The sequence below is a fragment of the Clinocottus analis genome, unplaced genomic scaffold, assembly GCF_023055335.1.
Source record: "Clinocottus analis isolate CAN_PGR_092001 unplaced genomic scaffold, fCliAna1.0.p SCAF_10, whole genome shotgun sequence".
NCBI lineage: Eukaryota > Metazoa > Chordata > Actinopteri > Perciformes > Cottidae > Clinocottus > Clinocottus analis.
In genome coordinates, this window is record NW_027175821.1 from 16,101,689 (window position 1) to 16,125,785 (window position 24,097).

At 40.7% G+C, this 24,097-nt stretch overlaps 1 protein-coding gene across 1 annotated transcript in view; it reads left to right on the forward strand.

The window, feature by feature from the left end:
- The first annotated feature begins 18,342 nt into the window (after positions 1 to 18,342).
- The window catches only part of fstl5 (follistatin-like 5), a 154,843-nt gene continuing 149,088 nt past the window's right edge, over positions 18,343 to 24,097 (forward strand). The window contains exon 1 of the mRNA XM_068595337.1: positions 18,343 to 18,847. Within this exon, the coding sequence (XP_068451438.1) occupies positions 18,825 to 18,847 (23 nt within the window). The 5' untranslated portion in view covers positions 18,343 to 18,824. The remainder of the gene's footprint in view (positions 18,848 to 24,097) is intronic.

Below are 24,097 nucleotides of genomic sequence, written 5' to 3' on the forward strand. Positions count from 1 at the left end.
AGCTTGTTTTATGAAAAGAAATCCCCAAACTGCTGTATTTGGATGTATTGAACACAATAAGTAATATACAAGTGAAATATATGGTTTGGTGCATGAAAGAATTGTCACAGATGGGCACAAATGTGCCCCAATGCAAATTTTGTGGACCTTGATTTTTTCCGTACTAAACCCTTTGTAACTTTGTTCTGCTTCACATCAAAGTCAACCTTTGCAGAGAGAATGTTCACATATTGTGTTATGATCTGCGTTAGAGTCAAACTTTACAGCGCCATCGTTTCAAACAAATAATCATCCTGAAAGTGATTATTTTCTAGGTGGACCCGAAACCTTTTCATTGCTGCTATGTGTCATCTTTATTTACTTTTAACCAGGAACACATACACTGATATTTACACATCTGAACAAAATCTCACATGTGTAAGTTTTTATTATAACCAAAAGTATTCAAATAGCCCTCGTGGTTGCAAAAACACACACTTTTTAGTTTGGGTATTTCTGGCTAATGAATTGCTAAATGCTCCACTATTTTTACCAGCTAGTTTCTCACTGTGTCCGTCAGCTTTTCAATGCTATTTTATGAGCTAAGTAACCAATGTTTTAAAGCTTAAAAGAAATTACTGAGGTCGAGGGGTTATTCTCTGTGCCTTCTTCCCCACAGGCAACACCTTTCACATGCGAGGAGGCCGAGTCTCGTCAATCTTGTTTTTTGATGTTGCAGATTGTTCAAACTCCTAATTGGATTGTGGGTTGCAGACAAAGCCTTGATGATTTTAGATGTCCAGGTAACATTATTGTCATCTCACAGAGCCAATCAGAATGTAATCAGTAGGATGTGTCCACCCCAGGCTTGGCACTAATAAATCCAGTAAAAAAACAACAACATGCACTTCAAACTGAATAGTGAAGAACAAATGCCCTTTGCATTATATTTTCAAAGAAGCGCTGGCTTAAACTCTTTCTAAAGACTCATTTGACACATTAACTTTCCTAAAGTCATGTCATTTTCTAACATTATTCCACTCGGCTGGGTCGTTTTAACCTTCCGCACCTTACTCGTAGCCATAATGAGTGTTCCTTTACCCCCAGTCTCTTTGTCATTAATCTGCCGTGCTCTTTATGTTGTTGTGTGGGGCTGATTGCGTACATTCGTCTTGGTTGTGCCGCACTTTATTTGTTTCCCAAATGACCCATGAACACAAATAATCACAGTTCTGTTTGTAAGCGATCGAGCGTTGTCATCTTTCATAAAGGTATTCGCCGCATGTTTGAGCACGCTGTTATCTTCAGACGGGATTTATGCCGCGTATAAATTCAGTTCAGCTATCGGAGTAAAGCCATTACTCATACATTTTAATGCATACATTACTCGCTGATTACTCCATTCACTACAAGGATTGTGGTGCTTCTAAAATTGCTCTCCTTCAAACTGTTTTGCAAAGAAAGGTCAAGTTATCTTTTGTTTAAGAGATACATTTCTTTTTGTAATATAGAAATGTGGCCGGCTAAATTGCCTGTGTGGCTAATGCAGGATAGATGTATAGCAAAGATAGAGTGTGTACATGCTGCTGGTAGAAACACAAACACACTCAGGTGTGCAACATTGTGTACCGGCTGTTAGTTTTTTAAAAATAGACTAAATACCTATAATAGAAAGAAACTCCTCTGAGCAGAATAGCACATGCACCAGCTGGAGTTATGGCACTTTCTGTCAAAATGTGATTTCTCAAAAGAGCTAAAAAAACAAAAAAAAGGGAGCGTTGGCACAGCCGAATCCAGCAGGACGTGCTCTCTATTCAATGCAGTGGAGTCAACGTTCGGCACAGAGGAGTGAAATGCACGAGTACTGCACTTCATCAATGTGCAGAGGTTCTTCAGCGTCAAGAAGGAGAAGAAGCGTTATCCTACTGATCATCTTCTGAAGTCTGATGGAGCAGCTTTGAAGAAAAGGTTATCCAGTCTTTCTCACTCAGTGACCGCAAGTCGAAGCGGTTATGGAAATGTTACGGTCAGTGCGGTGGCTTCAAACACTGGACCTTATGTCTTTTGAGGGATTTACCTTCAGGCAAGATACAATCCCTCTGGAAGATTTAGATTACAAAAGGGAAAAAAATTCAAACATGTGTCTGAAGTTTACCAGAACAACTTTAAATGCTGAATTGATATTGACATTCCATCAACAGCCCATACTTTTTCAGATCTGGAGACGATGAAAGGTCATAGTAAAGGACTCATACCGGTAATAGTCATTGAGTCCGTTTGTTGACGCAGCAGGTATTTAGAACAAATGAGCCGATGGTGAAGCAGCACTCGCACCACATGTTGCTAAACGGGTAGGAAACAAAGAAATGCAACCCACGAGTACGACATGTTAGTTTCCAGTTTGTGTCCCGTCTCTTTGTCGTTATTGTTCAATCCGATTAATTGTGTCTCCTCTCAGGAGACGCAACATACAACGTAGTCAGTGTCCAATCCACCACCATCACAACAGGAACAAAAGAACACAGACGTCTCTTCAAGTTACAATGCTCAAGTCTAAAAAGTGCAAGTAATGCACGCATCACAGGAACAAATATAAATATAAAAACACATATGCATCTTTTGTGGAGATGTCTGTGTTATTTTGTTCGTGGTGCATAGGGTGTGGCACCTTGACTCTGACCTTGGCGATGCCCACTCTTGGATCCACTATCCAATGGATTTTTTAATCCTGTTCAATCATTATTCAATGAAAATTGCTGGCTTGTTTTAAGGTTGGCTATTTGCCTCTTAGTCTTTGTCCTTTTTAAATTGGATGAAGATGCAGTAATGTTGAGGCATTTAGTGTGTTTAATCAGTCCGTGTGCTCCAGTTTGTTCTTTTCCATTGGAAGTTTCCCGTCTGGAAGCTGATACCCACCTGATTCAGACGCTTGCTGCTGGAAAATGCAGGAAACTCTGTTTAAATGTAAATGAAACACATTAATCACATATTTTTTCCGACTAAAAAATCCATCTTCTGCTCTGAAACAGCTAAGTTTCAACACTGTCTTGTATCAGACAATAGCAGATCATTTTTGATCTACCATTTACTGCAGTCTCTTCCTCTCATTTCCTCTAGTTGCTGTTAAAACCTTGTAAAATCAGTTAGCTCGGGTCCCCTTCTTTACCACTAGCAAATGTTGTTGTTGTTTTGGTCTCCAGCTGTGACAGCCAGCCCCATCCAGCCAAATTGTTTGGACTGATTCTCTACAATCTTGCCAGAGGACACACTGTAGCTCCATCCCTTTCCCCGGGGTCTCTCTTTCATGGACTTTGATGCTTTTGAGACATAAATCCTGGGCAGCTTTTTCCGCTCATCCCCGAGCTGTGTCAAGCACCACTTTGTTGCCATTTGAATTCTTCGTTTCATTGTGGCAGCTTCCAAAAATAGGCGCTTGGAGAGTTTCGGCCTGGTGCGAGTTTGTTGATTGCAGTGCTTTATGACTTGTAAATGTGTTTGGTGGCTGAGCGGCATGGAGTGGTTTCTTAATGGGAGCTTATCAAAGCAGTGGGCAGCAGGGGAGGGAAAAGACAGATAACAGGCGGAAGATAGAGAGGGAGCTGGATGGTTTCTACTGAGATACACACTCAGTGGCCAGTTTATTAGGACCGCAGCTACAACTAATACAGTCCTGCAGTAAATCCTACACTCAGGAAGGTTGTATTGTTCAGTAGTTGTTGTTGTGATGATTATGTTTGCTGCCGTTTGTTGGGAGTACTGCATTAAACTGAGATATGTTTATATTATTTAGTCCAGTACATCTATCACTGGGTCGGCTGCATCACAGAACCACCGCTCTCTTTCATGCAATACAATCTAACCGCATCACAATGTACAACTCGGACATTAACGGAGAGTACAGAGGAGAAGAATGTATTTCATTTCTCACCTCATTCATCTTCATCCGCACTCGTATCCTCAATGCGTAGTGGCGACACATATCTTGCCATTCATAATCTGTCTTACAATAAATTTTGATTTTTATATTCTATTTTTATTTGAATGAACCGGAGCTGCACATACTTTCCTCTTCAGCTTGCATTCAGCACACTATTGTATAGCTGCAGGTTAGAAGAGTGCATGATCATCCTGCAGGGTAAAATCATAAAAAAAAGAGTTCCTTTTCTTTTCGTCAGCCAACACTAGATGTCCCCATGAGCATTTGAAAAAACTGAAACGGCTCACGCTCCTGGCGTTTCACTCAGCCTGTGCAATAGCACCATGTGGATGTTCATGCGTTGGGCTTTTTTCCTCTTCAAGAGCATATGATGTAGATGCAAACATCAGAAGAGAACATATGTAAAGATATCGCTAATGGAAGGTAAAATAGTTAGCGCCCGGGCTGAACGCAGGGCATTACATGGGGACGCATCCCAGTAGAGGAAGTATGAGCTCTGAAAACAAAACAAAAAGGACCTGGTGCATTGTGGGTCAGGTGATCTAAAGAGAGGGGATTTGTTGGTGAAGCTTGAAGGGGTGTAATGTCTCAGATCTCACAGCAGCTCGGCCCAAAGTGGCTTATGAAACTGATATTGTTGTCAGAATGTTTACTGGAGGGTGAGAGATGGGAGGAAAAGTACTCTGCTGGTCGACGGAAGAGGAGACTGATGTAGGATAAACGTACAGCTTGCCCGGAGTAAGACTTAAGATCAGCGCAGGGAAACAATATGATTGTATAGCGGCTGGTGGGAGGAAGAGCTACGAAGAGAGAGGTGTCACAGGAGGGGGAAGTTGTGATTAGAGAGAGATTGGAGGTAAAATCCCAGGGAATCACCGGCGTCGGTGCAGATGCTCATTGAAGTCTCACTTTCACGGGGGTGAGGAAACAATCAGAATGGAGTTGGGAAAGAATCAAGAGCGGGATGGATACATCTGTGCCAGGGACTTTGGGTTTAAAGATGGAGATGGACTGGAGTGTACTGTGGAAGCACCGGCAGCTGTTCCCTTTTGCCTGCGCTGGAGTTACAATTAATTAAGCCCCCCCCCCCCCCCCCCACACCACCCCAAAAATATAAAATTACAACAGTCACCTCTTCTGCCCACCTGCATATTCTGATTAACTTGTTTCAAAACATCACAACATTTCAAGTTTCAGCAGGGGAGACGAGCCTTTATTAGCATATTCATCACGCCATCTTGTTTTAGTTTTATTTTTTTCACATGTTCCAACACTGTATCTCAGTTGACGAGGCTCATTTAATTTCTAATGATTAAGTGATGAAAACTAGGCTTGTTTTAATTAAAGTTTGTAGACGGATAAACAAAAAATGTGTGGGCTGTTGTGATTTCACACATCAGTGGTATCCACTGAGACGTAAAAGAGTGTGTTCAGAGGATGGCGGTATTTTAAATAAGGAGACCAAAGATGTTTAAAGGCGTACTTTGGTCAACACCAAGCGACGCTGGAAGCGAGAAATGTCACAGTATTACAGCATTATTCTCACTTCTTTACACCTTAGAATCGAGTTATCTTGAAAGAAAAAAAGCATGACTTGTTTTGAGTGCAGTCTTTTCAAACCCTTGGTGAAAATGCATTATATGGCTGTTTCAGGGACATTTAGCATACGCTGTAAGAAAAGATGTCAAGCCTTAAAGACCTTGTCCGCTGTAAAAGCCGCAACACCAAAATAAAATGAATTCCACCAAGCAAATCATATGAAGGGAACTTATCTTGCAAAGGTTTTCCGACTGACAAAACAGGATTTCACTTTTTTTTTTTTTGGATGTTCTGTTCGCAGTCAGAAACAGTGCAAAGATAACACTCTGGATTCTGACGGAGGTTTGACATTTACAGCCAAATATCACCAGAAATCCGTTTTGTTGATTCGGATGTGCTCGATCGGGCACTTTCAGACTCAAACTCAGAGACGCTGCAACAATGAAAATACAAAATGCTGTAGGTTCAGTAGCTGAGACAACCGAAAAATAGTCCCACACTAATTTAGAATCGCACTCTTAAAACATTGTCCGACTCACGGTGCGCAGTTTAAAAAGGATCAGCTGAACCGGAGAAATCACCTTCTTATGTCACAGTCTCCGGGTGCATCTCAAGTCTCAAGCCTCTCTCGTTTCCTTGCTCCTTGAGTGAGCCGGAAGTAGTTCTGCGCCACCATATTGCCGGCTGTCCCAAAGCTCTTATTCTGCTCGGAGGGAAATCAGAGGAGCCATGATCGAGGAGCCACGAGCCACTGACAGCTGAGATCGGCGGCTGCAGCCATCACAAACTGATGTTGCTTCACGTGACCGTTCAGAAGAAAGGACGTCTCATGTCTGTTAAAACATGTTTTCTTGTGTCCTCTCTCCTCGCTTGGTTTCCTTGCGTCTCTCCATGCATCCCTAGTAGGATGGAATAAGACGCAAGGAAAGGATGCTAGTGAGGGAAACGGGGATGCAACTTAGAGACTTGGGACGCACTCTTTGTCCCCCTAAAACCTGGCCCCTACATTACCCACAATGCAACTCTTGCCACTCGTTTCTCGTATTTATTTGTTTTAAACTACAAATTCTGGCCAAATCCTGCACATTGCACATTTGAAAATGACTATGTAAAGTGAAATCAAGCACATTCATCACCTGACGTCTCAGCATCTTTCAGCTCATTGTTTTTGTTTTACGGTCCACTGGTTTTACTCTTTCGGGTTGAACTCGCTGAGTGTTTTCAGTGAAAAAGCTCTGATTTTTAAAAAAAACAATCAAACCCTGTACGCTACCTGCTCAACACTTAACTGCAGCGACTTGCTTGCAAACACTGTTGTGCATTTAGCTGCTGCACAACCTGCAGGTGAAGCTCAAAGGAGAATAGTGACTGTGAATGCTGCAGAGCAACAGCAACAATATGCTGAATTAAAGCTAATGTTCTCCATTTGCTCACACATTGACCAAAGCAAGACGTTGTTAATTAATAATAAGTAAATTCTGTTTGAATAGCTTCTCCGTTGGCTCAACGCAGCTACGCAAATCTGGAAAGACTTCTTTAAGGGAATTTCTAAAAATCTGCTAGATGTGCATTGGATTCATTCAATTGAATCTGTATCCAAGCTAATGTTTGATTTGAGCATTAGAGTACAAAGATGCATGCTGCTAATTTGATTCAGAAGATGTTTGATCAGTACGTCATGATGAAAAAGGCGTGATATATTCATCCCATCTCCAGCAGTAACGCTATTACTTTATTAATGTATAATCACACTAATCATCTCTTTCCTTAGAGGATGTCTCAGTGGATTTATCTGTGAACATCTGTTTGAATCCACCAAATCAAACTGATTCACACTGAAAATCAAAGTCCTTCTGATTATCCTTTTTATCCATCTTTTTGAATTATTAAAGGACAAAAAGTATGTTTATCCGTCAACTCGGACGACAATGATCATTATTAATACCATAAAAAGTAACAATGTTTTTAAAAAACAACCATTAATGAACAATGTTTGCTTTATTTACTATTAAAAGTAACAATAAATCAGATGCACAGACCTGTTTTTCTTAAGTTTTTGATTTAAGATGTGGTTTTTTTTACATGTTTAGACAATATTGTTGCCTGTCATTATTCATTGTCATCATATGAATCATTTCTGTCATATTTGTGTAATGTGCTGTGACTCTGTTACGTTGCTCATTGTGGTCACATGACATCTGTTGCATCTGTTCATCCGGGCAGAGGGATCCTCCTCTGTTGCTCTATGAAGGTTTCTTTCTTTTTTCCCTGTAAAAAGGGTTTTACTTTTTTTTGGGGGGAGTTTTTCCTGATCCGATGTGAGGTCTTGGCACAGGGATGTCATGTGTGCAGATTGTAAAACCCTCCGAGACAAATCTTGTATTTGTGATTTTGGTCTGTACAAAATAAACAAAATTGAATTGTCAGAGTGAAAGTGTAGATTTATTTTGTGTTGGAAGAGTTGCTTTTAGCTATTTTAAATCTCTAGAATTTTGCCATCAATTAAAGTTATAATTGTATTATTTTTTTACTTTGTTTTTTTGTGGAGACTTTTTACAACTCCTCGTCTACAGAGTTTGTATTGTAAAGATAATATATCTATTACAACCCCAACCATTAACCTCTGAACACCCAGACAAATGAGTTCATATCACTTCTGGAACTCGCACTGTTTTTTGGTGAAAGCGGTTTAAAAGTTTAGCTCAGATACGTTTTAAACTAGTTTGCTTTGTCAGCATTTTTTAAAACAGGATTGCTCTAAATGTACTTGTACAATGTCCTGATACTGAATGACTTTATACAATATATCAGTCTAAAGTATTTTGCCTCTATAAGTGATGTTTTTTTTGTTCCACGTTGTCATGCTTTTATTTTTATATATTTTTTACATGATTAGGGCCTTTATTACATATCTTAAGAAATATGTGTAGTTAGAGGACCTGTTCACAGTTTAAATGTTGCATAAATCAAATCAGGGACCAGGTAGTATTGCAGCACAGAAAACTGCACACCCTGCACATACAGGACGATGAATTGAAAGTTAATGGAAGCAAATTGTTGCCCATGGGCTTCCTGTGAGGTCAATCCAGTCATCTACAGTCAGGTGTCATCCAAAGTGCAAGTCTGCATTTTCGGACAAAGATGGTGAATACAAATGTCATTATGCCAATGTTACAGGAAGTACTCACAAACGTTGAGGTTTTGGTCACGTAACTTCCAGCTCCACTGAACTATTTTAAGTAATAAAAAGTAGGTTGATTAAACATGTGAAACTTTATTCTCCATGTTGTGCGTTTTCCTATGAATGTCCAGCAACGCAGGTATGTTACGCACAAGCAATCTTTACATTAACTTATGAAGTTTAGTCAACAAAAATACTTCGCTATTTGTCGGAAAAGATCGTGGTTTGGGTCAACACTTAACACATCTATCTGAAAAAAAGGTTTTTAAATGTTTTTTTTAAAATAAAAAACTAACTATTGGTGTGGAGTAAATTTATTACACTAAAAAGTACAACACTTCTCCCAAAAGGCTAACATAAAATGAACATGCAAAGTGCTACACGCCACCAGGCCCTGACGATGCAGTCTTGGTCAACATTGTCAGTAATACATCACATTGTTACGAACGTCTTCATTACATAAAATAAATGCCGTCACCGGATTTAGAAACGTCACTATGTGTTGGGGATCCAAATAAAAATGTCATCAAACATATTACTATCGTCACCACATCAATTCTACATCAAAAGCAATGCTCCCTGTTGAAAACCTTGCAGACCACCAGTCTTGAACCTGTAGAAGTGATGAAGAAGTGTTCTGTCAGTACATCGTGACATCACTGTTTCAGGTGTGGTTACAGGTGCAGACGAGCGCGCGTCTCACTGCTGACTGCTCTGAAACGCTGCTTTCCTCCGGGTGTTTCGTTACTCTTTGGTACCACTAGGAACTCGATCAGCACGACCTCTGCTCGCTTCCGCAAGAAGCAAATCCAAACGGGGCGCGCCTTGTTCTCACCTCTGTTGTTGCGTTTGTTCTCATCTTCACCTCCTTCGCACCAAAAGAAAAAGCACATGGGGTGTACAGGAAGAGCTGCCATGTTCGCTCGCACTGCATAATGAGATCTGATAACAATATGGACAGAATGCAGACGTGCATATAAATCACAGATGTAAGAGCAAAGCCGTGATTGTATTGTTCATTAGCCACGGAGGAAATACAAATCCATTGCACTGCGTGCTGTAAATCAGGTCGCCAAGGAGCTGTATTTAACATTCAGAGCATTAAAATAGCGCCAAACAACTATTTACTAAGGTGTAGTGTGGAATGAAGTGTGTGTTGTACTTTGAGCTTCTTTGTGCTTTGTTAGCATTAGCTGGTTGTGGTTTAAGTGCACATTAGTGCATGCCTCTCTCACTGGCTAGCTCATGTCCGCCGCTCTGCACTGCTCACACTCGGCGCTAACACCTGCTGACGCCGTCCCGACCGAAACGTAGCACCGGTTCCCCCGCGGGTAACCACCGTTAGCTCTCTCAGCACGCTTAGTGCTGTTAGCGCCGTTAGCTATGAACCACCTGCTCGCTGTTGAGAGGCAATTTGAAACGCTCCTAATCTTTATCTGCACCTAGAAGGTCATGATGACAATCTGGTGTCCAAATTCAATGATCTTCCCAAATTCTCCACAGAAATTCATTTGTTTCTGACCTAGACATCTGTTTACCGCCGAAGATGGTTTGGCTCCTGCCTTAAAAAATAAATGCACTATTTTCTACATAAAATTGAACAGCATGCTGTTTTTGAATCATTTTAACAGTTAATTCTAAAAAAAAAAAGGATAACATTTTGACAGATATGCAACAATTTGGGCCCCCGTTTGGATCCATATTTAAGTTCTTGTCATCTGCTGTTTATGTTGATTTGTAAGACTTGCTACATTATATTTTTTTTGGGTACCATAAACTCTTCTATAGGTCCATACATAGTATTTGCTCCATTCACAAACACTCATACACAGATATTCATGCCAGATGTTAAAGAGATCTATGAGATTGCATTTAAATAGCCTGAAAATGTATTTTCCTGTTTGTGTCTCACGCGGTTGTGGACTGTTGATATATTTCAATCTGTGACTACCTTGTTCGTCTTTCCATTTATAGATAACGCTCGTCCAGTTGCAATGCAAGACTTTGCATTTCCACAAATTATTTTGAAGATCTAATTTCAGTAAAACCATGTTCCCAGATGATAAAACAGTATTGCAATATTAGAATCAAGGTTTCCTTGAAGCTCTCAGCTTTTCTTTCTTTCAGTGATCTCATTCCGAGACCTGCTTTAAATCTGGACCGTGCCTCGGTGTGTCAAAGAAATGTTTCATGTTTTTTATCCTGCTAAGTCAGATTTTATTCCTCTTCCTTTGGGAGACTGCTGAGCTAAGACACACTTCAAAAGACTACAACACTCAGTTGTAGTGGCTACAAAAAAGTTTTAATCAGCGATGATCCACTTTTTTCAGTCTGCGTACTCTGGGGAAAACCTTTGGCTCCAGTATAGTATATTGGTGCTAAGACGTCCAGGAAACACTTAAATGTTACTGCAATCACGAGGATGTCCAAAAAATAATCAAATATCCAAAGAATGATTGTCTTACTTACTAAGATGATCATACTGCTTCTTTTCTTCCTTTTTATCGTACTTGCTTCCTAATTAAACTAGTCTGTCTTCACTCTGTTGAGCACAGCTTCAGACGTCCACGCATTCTGGAGTGACGCCGTTGGCAGGACGGTACGAGTGTGGCAAACACTGGACACCGATAAAGGTCTGAGAGAGCCAGGAAGCGGCATGGTGGCATGTCCTGCTCAGAGGGCTGTTTTTTTTTAGTTTTTTTTTTAGCTTGTGATTAGAGCAAATTTGTAATCTGACCTAAGTGAGACACAAAAGCTTTCACTCAGCGTGCCGTAACTACTGCATTATGGAACGCACCCGCAGAGTATTCCATCAGGACTGAGTCAGCGAAGACTTCCACTCGCTTTCAAAGTATCACTCTGTGCATAAATGCCGGGAGCCGAAAACGGTCGTGAGCGAGGCCGACTGAAAGCATTCAAGAGCAGTGAATCACACGTCAGCTGCCAAACACACAACACAGAGAGCTAAATGTACAACATGCACTGTTGCTGTGAGTCTATGTGTTAGTGTCAAGTTTATTTCTAATATATTATATTTCAGCTGGGTAACATATTGGTGTTATATCAATATCATGATATGAGACTGGATATCGGAATATGGCTATCATACTACGTGTTTCCTTTTACTGTTTTATAAAAGTACATTGATGTGATTTCCTGAATTTTCCAGCTCTTCTTTTGTTTGTATATTTTACATACTTAGTCAAGATATCCACATTAGTGACGATTATTTTTCAAAAGTCTCATTGTGGTCAAATTTTGTAAAAGCACCAATGGTCAACCTTACAATATCGTCGCAATATCAATATTGAGGTATTTGCTACAATAAGTTAAAAAGTTACATTTTCTAGAAACATTGACAAACACACCTTCTCCTTCTTCTCCATTATATTGTGACTGGAGCTTGTTATTCAAACGATATGGTGAATGAGATTGCTACGCTTCTGAACGCTATTTGAGAAGAAAAAAAACATTGAACGTGTCAGTTAAAAGATGCATTAAGTAATCGCTCAAGAACTATTCAGATTCATCAATTCAAATCTGTCTTTGATATTCAGGCAGAAAACAGATTTGTTTAAAAGATACATATTGCAGCAAGTAAACGAGATGAAATGAGGGATCATTACACGAGGACTCAGTAGTTGTTTTATTTTTCTTTTGTCTGACAATAGTTGAGTAGAATATGGTAATAATAAGTGGGAACATGATAGACATCTGTGTAAAAGCTGAAAACAAGAAAACTATTATTAATATTACATGTATGGTGAAACTGGATCAATTCAGTGAATTTTTTGTGTTTTACAGATTTTTATCCGGACTTTGGACACCTAGCCTGAAACTGTGACGATTCTGCATGAACCACAACATCTGGCAGCGGTACGCATACATACAATATATATATATATATATATATATATATATATATATATATATATATATATATATATATATATATATATAATATATATTTATTGTTTTTATTGTGTATTTTATTGTGCTTTCTTACCTGTTGTAATGTGTTGGCCTCTGTTATGGTCACTTTGTGATAATTTATGTTTTTTCTGACTCCTGTACAACTCTCTGTGACCTTTCTCTGTGAATATCGCAATATAAATAAATCTTTACTTACTTACGGACATCGCTGACTCAGTTGAGAAGCGTTGACCAGTGAAAGCTTGGAGTGTTTGCTTAATAAATGACACAAGAATGAAATAAATTGCTGTTGATTCATTTTCTGCCGAGAACCAAGCTTTTGAGTGACAAATTATTTCACCACTTAATTTGTATTTTTTTTCAACATCTTTGCATACTTATTGCCACGGGTCCTGCGGTTCCATTTTACAAACCACTCACGTTAGAAATCCACTCTCCGTTTCTTGTGATCATAAGTTTGTGAGTATAGCTCAAATGTTTTCCAATCGGAAATCTCGATCCTAAAAGCAGAGCTCTTAAAGTCTTTCTTGAGAGCTTCCCGGAGAGTGAATGCAGGGGTGATTCTCCAGCACGACTGCTGCATTAATTCACAGAGGTCAAATGGAAAGCCTCAGCTCCAGAAGATGGATCCAAACTAATGTCACTCTGTTCGAGTAGAGCCAAGCAGAGTGGAGAGTGGGAGCCATATGCTCGGTCCTAATGCAGCAGTCGCAGCGACTGTGCATCCAGTTGACATCGCAATCTGGAGCCGCGCACGCCGCCCCAAAGTTTAACGGATAATGGGATGTGAAACCGGTCACATATCACATCTGTGTGAACGGGCTCCTGCCGACGCTCCCCGTACAATTTGTCGCAGTCTATTACAGTTTTCACCACACACACACACACACACACACACGCTGATTATTCTCGCTGCCATTCTTTTGTGTAAATGCGCACAAACAAAAGAGAAAAAAGGGCAGTTCACACACACCAATTCATGCAAATTTTTACACACACACACACACACGCTGTTTATTCTTGCTGCCATTCTTTTGTGTAAATGCACACAAACAAAAGAAAAAAAGGGCAGTTCACACACACCAATTTATATAAATACACACACACACACATGCTAATTAAGTGGACTTTATACCGCCTCGTTTTGTGCACACTTTTAAAATCAACACCATCTAAACAATTGTATTTCCAAACACGACAGCCGGCACGCATCACACAGAAACACACACAGACACAATGAACTCCTAGCTTGAAAAACAAAAAGCTCACACATGCTGACATGAGATAAACATCCTTTCCTCCCCTCTTCTCAATTCAACATGCAGCCCCATTAATTGTCCGCATGATAAATTACAGCCATCTCAGCGGCCTCCCATGTGACATGTACATTCGGGTTGTTTATAAGCACAGCTGTGCCAACGTAATCTCTGGATTTGTGGGGAGAATGTCAAGGGAGAGCTCCCCCTTACTCGCCTAAATGAATCATGCAATAACTTCATTTTGAGGGAGCACTGGGCCTATGCGCCGATCAAGTGTGAGCATCAAGCGTGATTATATGCATTGAGGTGACTCTGGCAGGACAGTTACACTTGAGGCGCTCGTGACTTGCTTCATCAGGATTGACATGACAGCTCTTGTGCTACGTTGTCAATATTGACTCTGCACTACATATTACATCAAATAAATATGTTGTATTCTTTGACCAACACATTGTCACATGAATGTGTCAAATATACTTCAGCTTGGTCTCTGCTCCAAAGCCACTACGACACTCTAAATCCCTCTCTTGTGTCCCTTTTTGGACGCGTCGGGGGCGTTGTGTCAATATACGCTCGTTGCATGCCTACACCTTTGTCTTCTCAAGAAGTTACGTTTTGGCAAACACACCTCTGAGTTCAGGCTGGTCCCATTCAGCATTTGTAGCAAAAGCTAAGAAAATAATTCGTAAATGATTTCCTATTTTATCTATGTAATCAGGAAGTATAAAGACCACAAAAGCACACACCGGGCAGGCGGGTGCTTTTATCACGTAACTTGCGTACTTCAGCAACGGCACTTATAGTTATACTCATAGTTATTCTTGAAGCAAAATGGCTCTGTGGTGAGCAGGATCGTCTTTCAATCAAAGGATTGAAAGTTTTATCCCAGACGCCGCTAGCCCATGTTGATGTGTCTTTGAGCAAGACATTTAACCCTAAAATTGCTCCCGTAGCTGCGCGTAAGGTGAATGAATGGTTGATGATACTGACGTGGCACCTTGCATGGTGACTCCTCCCATCAGGGTGTGAATGGGTGAATGATGTAATGTAGTGTTAAAGCGCTTTGAGTGGTCGGAAAACTAGAAAAGCACTTTACAAGTACAGGTCTATTTTACAATCAAATCCTAAACTGCTGGAAGTTCATTTAAAAAAAGGTCCTGCGCACGTGGAAATTGTTGCTGGCTTGCGTAGAAACACGCATTACAAATGAGGAATACATTTTTCTAAGATATCATACGACCCGTTCTTTAGGGATACGTTGCTGAACTCGACGGGATAAAGACTTGCATGATCATCGAGTGACAAACGAGTCACATGATTAGCGGCTGATGTAAGTCAAGGGACTAAGGATACTAATGTCTCACGTGACCACATTTTAGGACTTATGTCCAGAGTGCCCTGGACGAAAGGCTTGTGATTTATTGTGTGAACTATCTTACACTTTACACAGTTGCTCTGAGTGTTAACGAGAACGCTGGTGCGCTTACATGAAAGTTAGCTGCATGCATGGTGTGTCATAAACAGGCTAACAGTACCAAGCTGCGGTATTTGACACAACGGAAGTGAGAAAGGATATTCTTTGACATCTTGTGTAGGGTAGAAAGGGTTCAGGAACACAGCCATACCGAGTTAAAATGCTTACACGTAAGATGAGAAAAACCTGTTTTGATTCCTAGCATGAAATCCTGTTGTTGAACAGAAATCGGTCCGGATGAATTGAGATATTAAAAGCAATAACACTAAAACAAGAATAGACAAAAGATACGGCCTGTACCAGAGCATTGAAGACACAAATGTCAAGGTAAAGTGACAGTGATGATATAAAGGTGAGTGTAGGAAGGAGATAGTCATCGGCTAGAACTGGTCGGGGATGGATGATGCTGGGACGGAAGACGTTTGTCTCCAGGTTGAATCATACGTGACAGTAATGTTGCTTATCGCGGCTACGCACACGGCATTCAGATGGACTGAGCTCCTTCACCAAGTGACGATGGTCCCTCGGTGAAGGAGCTTAGAACAAGTCAATAGCCGGATGCAATTAAATCCCCTTCAATTAAATAATGACGAGACGGCTTTCTGTCTTGTCTCGGGTCATTTCAGACTCAGGTTGTCTCACCCGAGAACACCGTCCTCACTCCCCGGAAAACTACAGTTGGTTGTTTGTTCAAATGCTTAAAATAACCTGTGTTTTACTGACAAGTGATCTCTTATGTAAATCATGTCTGTCCTCTTCTACGAGCAAGAGAGATAGGAGGTATTGGACATACAAAGTGGCTGACTTTATCGAGGATGAACATGTCTCCTCAATACTACCCGTGACTTGGGGACTTTTTTTAACACCGCATGCACAGGGTTCTTGAAAAATGAACTTCCAGCTTCACAGGAAACAACAAATCTGTCCAAAAAGATTTTTGGTCCCTTGGGAAAGTTTTTTAGGTGGAAATTTTAACCACAAAAAGGTTTTTAAAACCTGTACCAAGTAGCTTTATTTGCCAAATCGCAGCAGCGGTGCAGGAAGTAATGTTTTAGTTCCCAAACCCTGGCCTTAAATCATTTCAATTTCTAATTTAAACTAATTTAAAGCTACTGCTACTACTACTACTACTACTACTACTACGACTTTAGCGGTACATGTGGATGAAAGCAGTTGTGTTTCTGTGAACAAGAGTCCTTTTTGAAAATTTTGAACTTTTCTGCAGCAGCGTCTGACAGTCTGCAGAGGTGATTTCATTCAGTTGTACTATTGTAAAAAATGTTATTTTAATAGTTTCGTGGCACACATTCTTAACAGAATTATAATACACCAAGGGCAGCCTGCAGTACAGCGCATAAATTAAGAGTGTTGAAGTTTTAATTGGATACAAGAAAATGTATGTGATTAGAAACTAGGCAAAACAAAAGGCTAAACAGAAATAAATACATGAATTAATAATGATAAAATGCATAAATAGCTGCATTTGCAAACAAGACAAACACATTTGGGAGGCACGGTAAATGTAGCACAAATTCATGCATCATAAATAGTATCAAGTTGACCTGATGGAAGTTATTTTAAAAGCGGTCTTAAGGGGCTACAAGTACTTGTCAAAATAAAAGATCGCTGTGTGCAAAATTGCTTTGTTTAATTGTGCAGCAGCTAGAAATGGTCTCCCTGTTAAGGAAAGACTGTTATTTGGGTTAGACGGAAGACAAAGTACATTTGAATTTGCTCTTCATATTCAGGGGAACATGTTTATCATCTACTACTGACGTTTATAAAATACTGGAGTTGTGTTTTAGGAGAAAACCTTTTGTCTCAGATTGTGTTTGTAGTGCTTTGGGAGAGGATGAAATTGTCTTTTTGTAGTGTCTTTTTTTATGACAAAAAGTAATCATTTTGTTGTTGGGATGTACACAAAATAAGATTTCCTTGCATATGTACGGCATACGTATGGACTATTTTGAAGAACTATATTCCAGAGGGATTCGTAATGCGGCATTACTTTGGTAAAACACTGAAATTACGCGTACTTGGTAATACATCAAAATGAGTAATGATCCACTACAACTCTGAAAGGATTCATTATTCACAACGGGTATTTTTTACTTTTGATAGCTCAATGGCTTATGCTTTTCTCATAATGCTTGTATTTCCTTTGGTAAAATTGCTTTGTGGGATTTACATGTCGTACTTTCTTATTTCTTACACTTTGGGATCTGAATATTTCTCCCACCAGAGATTTCTGTCCGTGCTGTACATGATAAACTACTACTACGACTACTACGACTATTACTACTACTACGACTATTACTACTACTACTACTACTACTACTACTACTACTACTATGAGTACATTAGTAGGAAAAAGTTCTCTGTCTTTCTATATTTCTAAATGACAGATAAATAGTAAAAAGTACAACATTTCCTTTTCCTTTATGAAATGTTGTGGAATAGAAGTTTAAAGTAACATACAATTATAATTCAATAGTCAGTACCTACTCAAGCAAATTAACTTGCTCACTTTCAGTGACTACTACTTATAATAATATATAAGTATATAATAACACCTCTGAAATGGCTGATAATCCTTTATGGCGTCCACAAAGGTCTTTGAATGAAATAAATCAAATGAGAATGTTGTGATTCTTTAGCAGTCATCCAGTGGTGATGATCACCTGGAGGTCATACAACAGAGTGTGGCGATGTAGTACACTGAATAAAAAGCACATTTATTTTCACCCCTCCGTCACAGGATGCATGCACGTGCACGTCACAGCCACACACACACAGGCAGAAACCAAACTCTCTCTCTCTCTCTCTCTCTCTCTCTCTCTCTCTCTCTTTCTCTCTCTCTCTCTCTCTCTCTCTCTCTCTCTCTCTCTCTCTCTCTCTCTCTCTACCCCCCCCCCCCCCCTATATCTTTCCTCTTCCACCCCTCTTAGTCAAGGACAGTTTCTCTTCGCATCCCGCCTGTCTGTCTGCCATCGTTTTGGTGCTTCTACTGCCTTCTACGGGATACTCGTGATTGGTTCATCCCGTCCCTCTCCTCCCTCCCTCCCGCGTGACTGTATGTAAATCCGGTCGGGACTCAGCCGGTAGGTGAGGTTGGGGCTGACGGCTCCTGCCTCGGTGGCGCACACGAGACCCGAGAGCGGCCGAGGTGAGATCGCTGCGCCGTCGGAGCTGTCCACTGCGCCGTGGTGCTGAACTCCACAATCCCTCTGCTCTTCTTCCTGCGTCCTCTTCTGTCGGCTTTGCTGCATAATTTGTGGTATTTTGGGAAAGGATTAACAACCTCCCCTTTGGCTGCTTATAGGTGCAAACTTCTCCCGGGGACATCTCTCTTTCTCTCTCTCACTCTACACACACACACACACACACACGCGCGCACACACACAGCGGAATTTACAGCAACCGTGGATTGGACCGGAGCTCGAGATTATCACTAATAATAGTTTGTTGAGAAGTGCTGCTTCCTTCCGTTTGCCACTAATCTCGATTGGATTATCCCCCTGGATGGTGTACGTTTGGACACACAGGTAAAAAGAAAAATATTATGTTGTTTGTTGTGGCATATTTGTTGTTGAAACCTATATCCGCCGCTCCTCACGGAGAGCCCCTATCTACTTTAACCCTCATCATCGGTGAGGCGCCACAACTCTTGGCTAATAATCCAGCAGGTCATTCTCCTCGACTCAGAGAGTAAAACAAATAATCCCGATCTGTCGCCTCACGCTTTTACCTTTTCAATGTACTTGTCGCCAGGACCTGGAGGCTCAAATCAACCGATATCAGGATATGTAAAGTTCAGATTACGCGTGCTGTTATTCTGTCAGAAGCGCTAAAGCACAAACACGTCCTGTAACACAATCAATGTGTGTGTGTGTGTGTGTGTGTGTGTGTGTGTGTGTGTGTGTGTGTGTGTGTGTGTGTGTGTGTGTTTTAAACGACTGGAGACACGCCACAATGCCCAGAGCTTTTAATTTATCCGCGCACTACTTAGTGCGTTATTTTTTTTTCCTTGGCACGCTAATCCTTGAGTGACACCGTTAGCAGCAGAGGGATTATACTTTTGTTTTTCATCCTCAGCTTTGCGCCTGGCAGTATATTACACAGGTTCCTGCGCGCGCCGGGGATGGTCCATTAATTGTGTTTATTGATGGTTTGCGAAATTAAATCTGGGGTGTTTTTGTGTGTGTGTGTTGTTTTTTCTATGGCTGCGATGGTGCAGCAGATGGAGTAAGAGCTAACCTAAAGCCAGATTAAGTTCCGCCATCGATATGACTCCGATTTACAGGCTGGAATGATCCTTTGAGGAGGTCTCTGCTGTAGCTTTAGGACAAAAGATGCAACACAATAACTATACATATCTTAAAATACTCATTAAAACCCTCTACAATAATGTAAACACTGTTAAAATGTCTCTCAGCCTACATTTACTAAAGCAGCTTGAGTTACTCACTGCTTCATGTATTCCAACTCCAATAAGACACTTTACAAAACAAGTAATATTGTGAGTCATAGAACAAGATGATGCATAAAAGCTGCCGGCAGTGTATAGAATGTTTACCATGAGAAAAATGACAATTACACATGAATGATTGACAAGTGTGAATCTCACAGGGTTCATTATTCTGCATTGAATTATTTTACTTTAAAAATATTGTATGTGGGCCCTTTGCTCATAAATCTATAATATATTTTATTTAGACTTTAGGGCTTGTTATTCCCTGATTAGTAGTAACAATGATATTCATTTACAGTAACCGATAAAAGACGTGCAACACATTTTCAACAGTCTTTATGTCGTAGTTCCTATCTCAGTTTGACCTTCTGTGTGATTTACCGGCCACACAGACACTAATGATGCCAACACGTTTCTCTGATTGCAACAGTAATTGAAATTCCTGCAGAGGTAGCAAGAATGCACATTGAACATTCAGCTGTGAGCCTTTACAATCCAACTTCAATCCTTTTATTCCCATGCATTGACTTTATCCGTGAAAGCTCTTTGAAACCACAAGATAAAATCTATTTCCAGTGTCACATTGGATGAATGAGCCGGTCTATTCTTCAAGGCTGCGCTGACTAATTGAATCTCCACTTGAATACGAACCAGCGTCCATATATATATAAATAAATAAATAAATATATATATATATATATATATATATATATATATATATATATATATATATATATATATATATATATATATATATATCCTATAGAAATGACACTTAGACGTGCACACTTGTATGGTAGAATAAAGTGAGGATATAATGCTAGTATCATTAAATACCTTTCTGTTAAAGAGGAATGAAAGAAAAGACAATACTATGTTATATGTATTAAAAAATGGTCTTTCTTCACTGATACTGATATGATACTGATTCACTCAGTTCACTTCTCTTCTTACCCACATGGACACCAACAAAGCTAAGCAGTGTTTGCAATATTCTCAAAGGGAACCCCCCCTTAGCTCAGATCCAATTAGACCATTTCACAACAGGTAGTCGGGTGCCAGCTGAGCAGGTAATGGTGTTAATGGAGCTGTCTGCTTTTTCATTTCATTATAGTGACTTTCTTAGAGCACCGCGGGGAGGCGAGGACTTCTGAGTCGATATTTCTTTTCACTGGAAAGAAGCAAAATAATGCTGGGAAACTGATCAAAGCATTTCAGATTTGAGAGGAAAGGCACTGCGTGTGAAGGTGTGGGCACTCGGTAATGGCAGCTGGTATTGGAGAGGATGGAGCGGGGATAGGACAATGAAGCTGGATGTCGGGGAGCACAACTGCTGAAAATGGCACCGTTTTACGATCTTCATGATAATCTCAGATGTCTCAGCGTCGCGGCAGATTCAAAAAATCTTTAGCCGTTACACTCTGAGATGTTGTTACTGCGGTTTTAGAGAGCAAGCTGGTTTTAAGAAGCATGCTTTTTTCCCCCAATGTTACTTTTATGGCTTTCTGCACAGCTGTTGGGTACGTCGACAAATTCAGCAGCTCACTTTTCAATGCCAAGTCAGGTCCCAAAGGTTTTTCCATTCCACATCTTTATACTCATACACTACTCCTTTTATGGCTACTGTACTGTCTATTTTAAGCTCCCAGTGGTTTCTACTGGGACGCTGAACAAACACGGGAGATGAAACTGTGCTGCAAATCTGCCAGCTTCCTCTGGGCTTCTTTGGGATCTATATGAAATCCATTGCGTCAACATCTAAAGAACATCACACCGCTACTGAAGTAAAACCTGAAGAAAACATAATGGAATCAGGTGCCACGCTGTGCAGTAATACATCAGGTTTTATTCGGCAGTATCATTGTATTTATTGTGTGCACGACACCAGAGTTCCCTGCAGATGGAGATTCATACACTTTTCACATTCGAAAAAAATATTTCTAAAGCCACGTTTGATATTTAAAGATTCAAACTTGGTGCGGATGGGGTTTGGTTTTGTTTGGATATTTAAAAATAATGATTATAATTGAATGTTTTGCCTTTACTCCATAAGTAAAGCACCTTTTTATCAAGACGATTGATAAGAAAGTTGCTACAAAGAAAACGGTTGTCTGGCTTTAAATTATCGAGAGTAATATTGGATATTGATTCTGAAAAGATACTTTCCTGTTGACTTTTTGGTAACTATTGAATGTTTTAAGCATCCCACATTTGATTGATTTAATCTCCACGTGGGGCGGTGGTGGACTGGTCAGAGATGAGGGTCCTGGTGACTCATTGGGTCGAGAGAGGGCTTCTCATGAAGGCTCAGTAGTACCAACGGCCTGTTTCGTGGTTCACACAGTTCCTCCCCTTGTCTTTCCTGTCCGTCTCTCACTCTGTCCATCAAATAAAGAAGTAATGCCCAAAATATTATCTTGAAAAAATAAATAATTGGAGACTGATTTCTCAAAACTTGGCCAAATGAAACCCAAATATATTTGCATGGACAGGTTTACACTGTGAGCTGAGTGGGCAAATAGTTCCCTTATGAAAAATACACTATTATTTTTTGTACTTTCTGAGAGTTAGATGAGAAGACTCTCAGAAACTCTCATGTTTGTGCCCAAAGCTGGATGGCGATTAGTCTAGCTTGAGACAGATAATCTGGCTCAATTCAAAGTCCCAAAAATACGCCTCCCAGCTCCTCTAAGGCTCACCGGTTCATATGTTGTATCTCACTTGGGCAATCCATACAGACAGAATGAAACTTTGTGCTTTTAGAGGACGTTATGAAACGTAACAGGCGACGCTGTCCGTCCATCCGACTCTCAGCAAGAAAAAGAATAAGTTTATTTATAAAAAACATCAAACTATTCCATTTGATGCTTCAAAAACATCCGTAGTTTGAATTCTGTCAGCGATCACCTGCATTGATTGAGTAGATTTCCGAAACATACTGGTTTGGTTTCACCATCACAGCTTTTTTTAATGTGCTAAATGCTTTAACGTCCTTTAAATTCAGTGCTTTTTGTTGCAATATTTATTCATGTGTGGCGGCTGTTTTCTTCCTATAATCATCAGACTTCCACTCTTTGTAATTCAGGGGTCACATTTCTTAAAGTCACACCTACAAAACAAACAAAACCCATATTGTGACACTTGCTTCGCTATGGGAATCCACACTTCCAATGTGTTAGCAGTAGGTTTTGATCCACAAACAGTAAACGCGTTTCATCTCTCTATAGCTCAAACCCCAACCCACCTCAACAATAACACTTCTAACATCGCTCCCCCATTTCCCCATCTCCCCTCTTCCCACTCAGAGCTAAGCTGCAACCACCGCCGACTCCCGTCTGCGTCTCCGTGTCTGTCTTTGTTGTTCCCCTCTCCAATATGTGAAATCTTCATTGAGCAGTGTGGCCCACACACATTGAGGCGTGTTACCCCGCTGCCATGTGCAGGAGACACGACCTCCCGACACTCGTAATGTCTCCTGGTAAGCAGGGGGGGGTTCGTTTGATGAAGTGAAGACATGTTTTCCTTTCATTTTTCTCTTTTCATGTGCGAGTCAACCGCCGCTGAAAGCGAGCAAACAAACAGACGGGGAAACCTCGTTTCATGGCGGGAAGCAGTTACAGATGAGGACGCTTCACAATGTAATTTTAGATTATCGGCACACGCGTTAACTTTCTGTAATGATGTATGAATGCATCTCTGTGCAGTGAAGTCAAACATTTCCTCTGGATCATATTTCCTTTTTTCCTTTCGTTTCCCATTTTGCTGGAAAGATCAATCTAAGGCAACAGCATGGGACTCCGTCTCCTGACTTTTTCAAACAGCTCTAGACCTCTGAAGCGTGACCTCCACTCCACTCCATGTCTTGATTGAACTCCAAGTGGATTGTTAAATTGTTATTGTCATAACCCATTTGGGGCCGCACAGCAGAACAGAGGCTTCCGCGGCTACTTTTAAAGCCGGGTGAAACATTGCGACGGCTCTTTTCCTTTGTCCTGGTGCTCCGTGGCAGACGGTCAGACCATAATAGAAGCGGCAGAAACCTTCAGGGTGAGGGGGTCAACAGGCGCTAGGTTTCTGCTGTCAGTGTGCTCCAAGCAGGCTAATAGCAAGTGTTGAGGCCTTGTGAAACACTTCTCGACAGGGGGGTTGGTGCTGGTTCTGGTTTACGAGATAACGGCGCCGTTGTTTGCTGTTTGCTGGAAGTGGTTCGACACTTGGGGAGTCGGGTGTTGGTGGTCCGGCCATGCGTTGCATTTTAATGGCATCTCAGGCCGCTGCTCAGTGTTCACCGCTGCAAGTGTTTGTCGCAGAGTACAGCAGATCA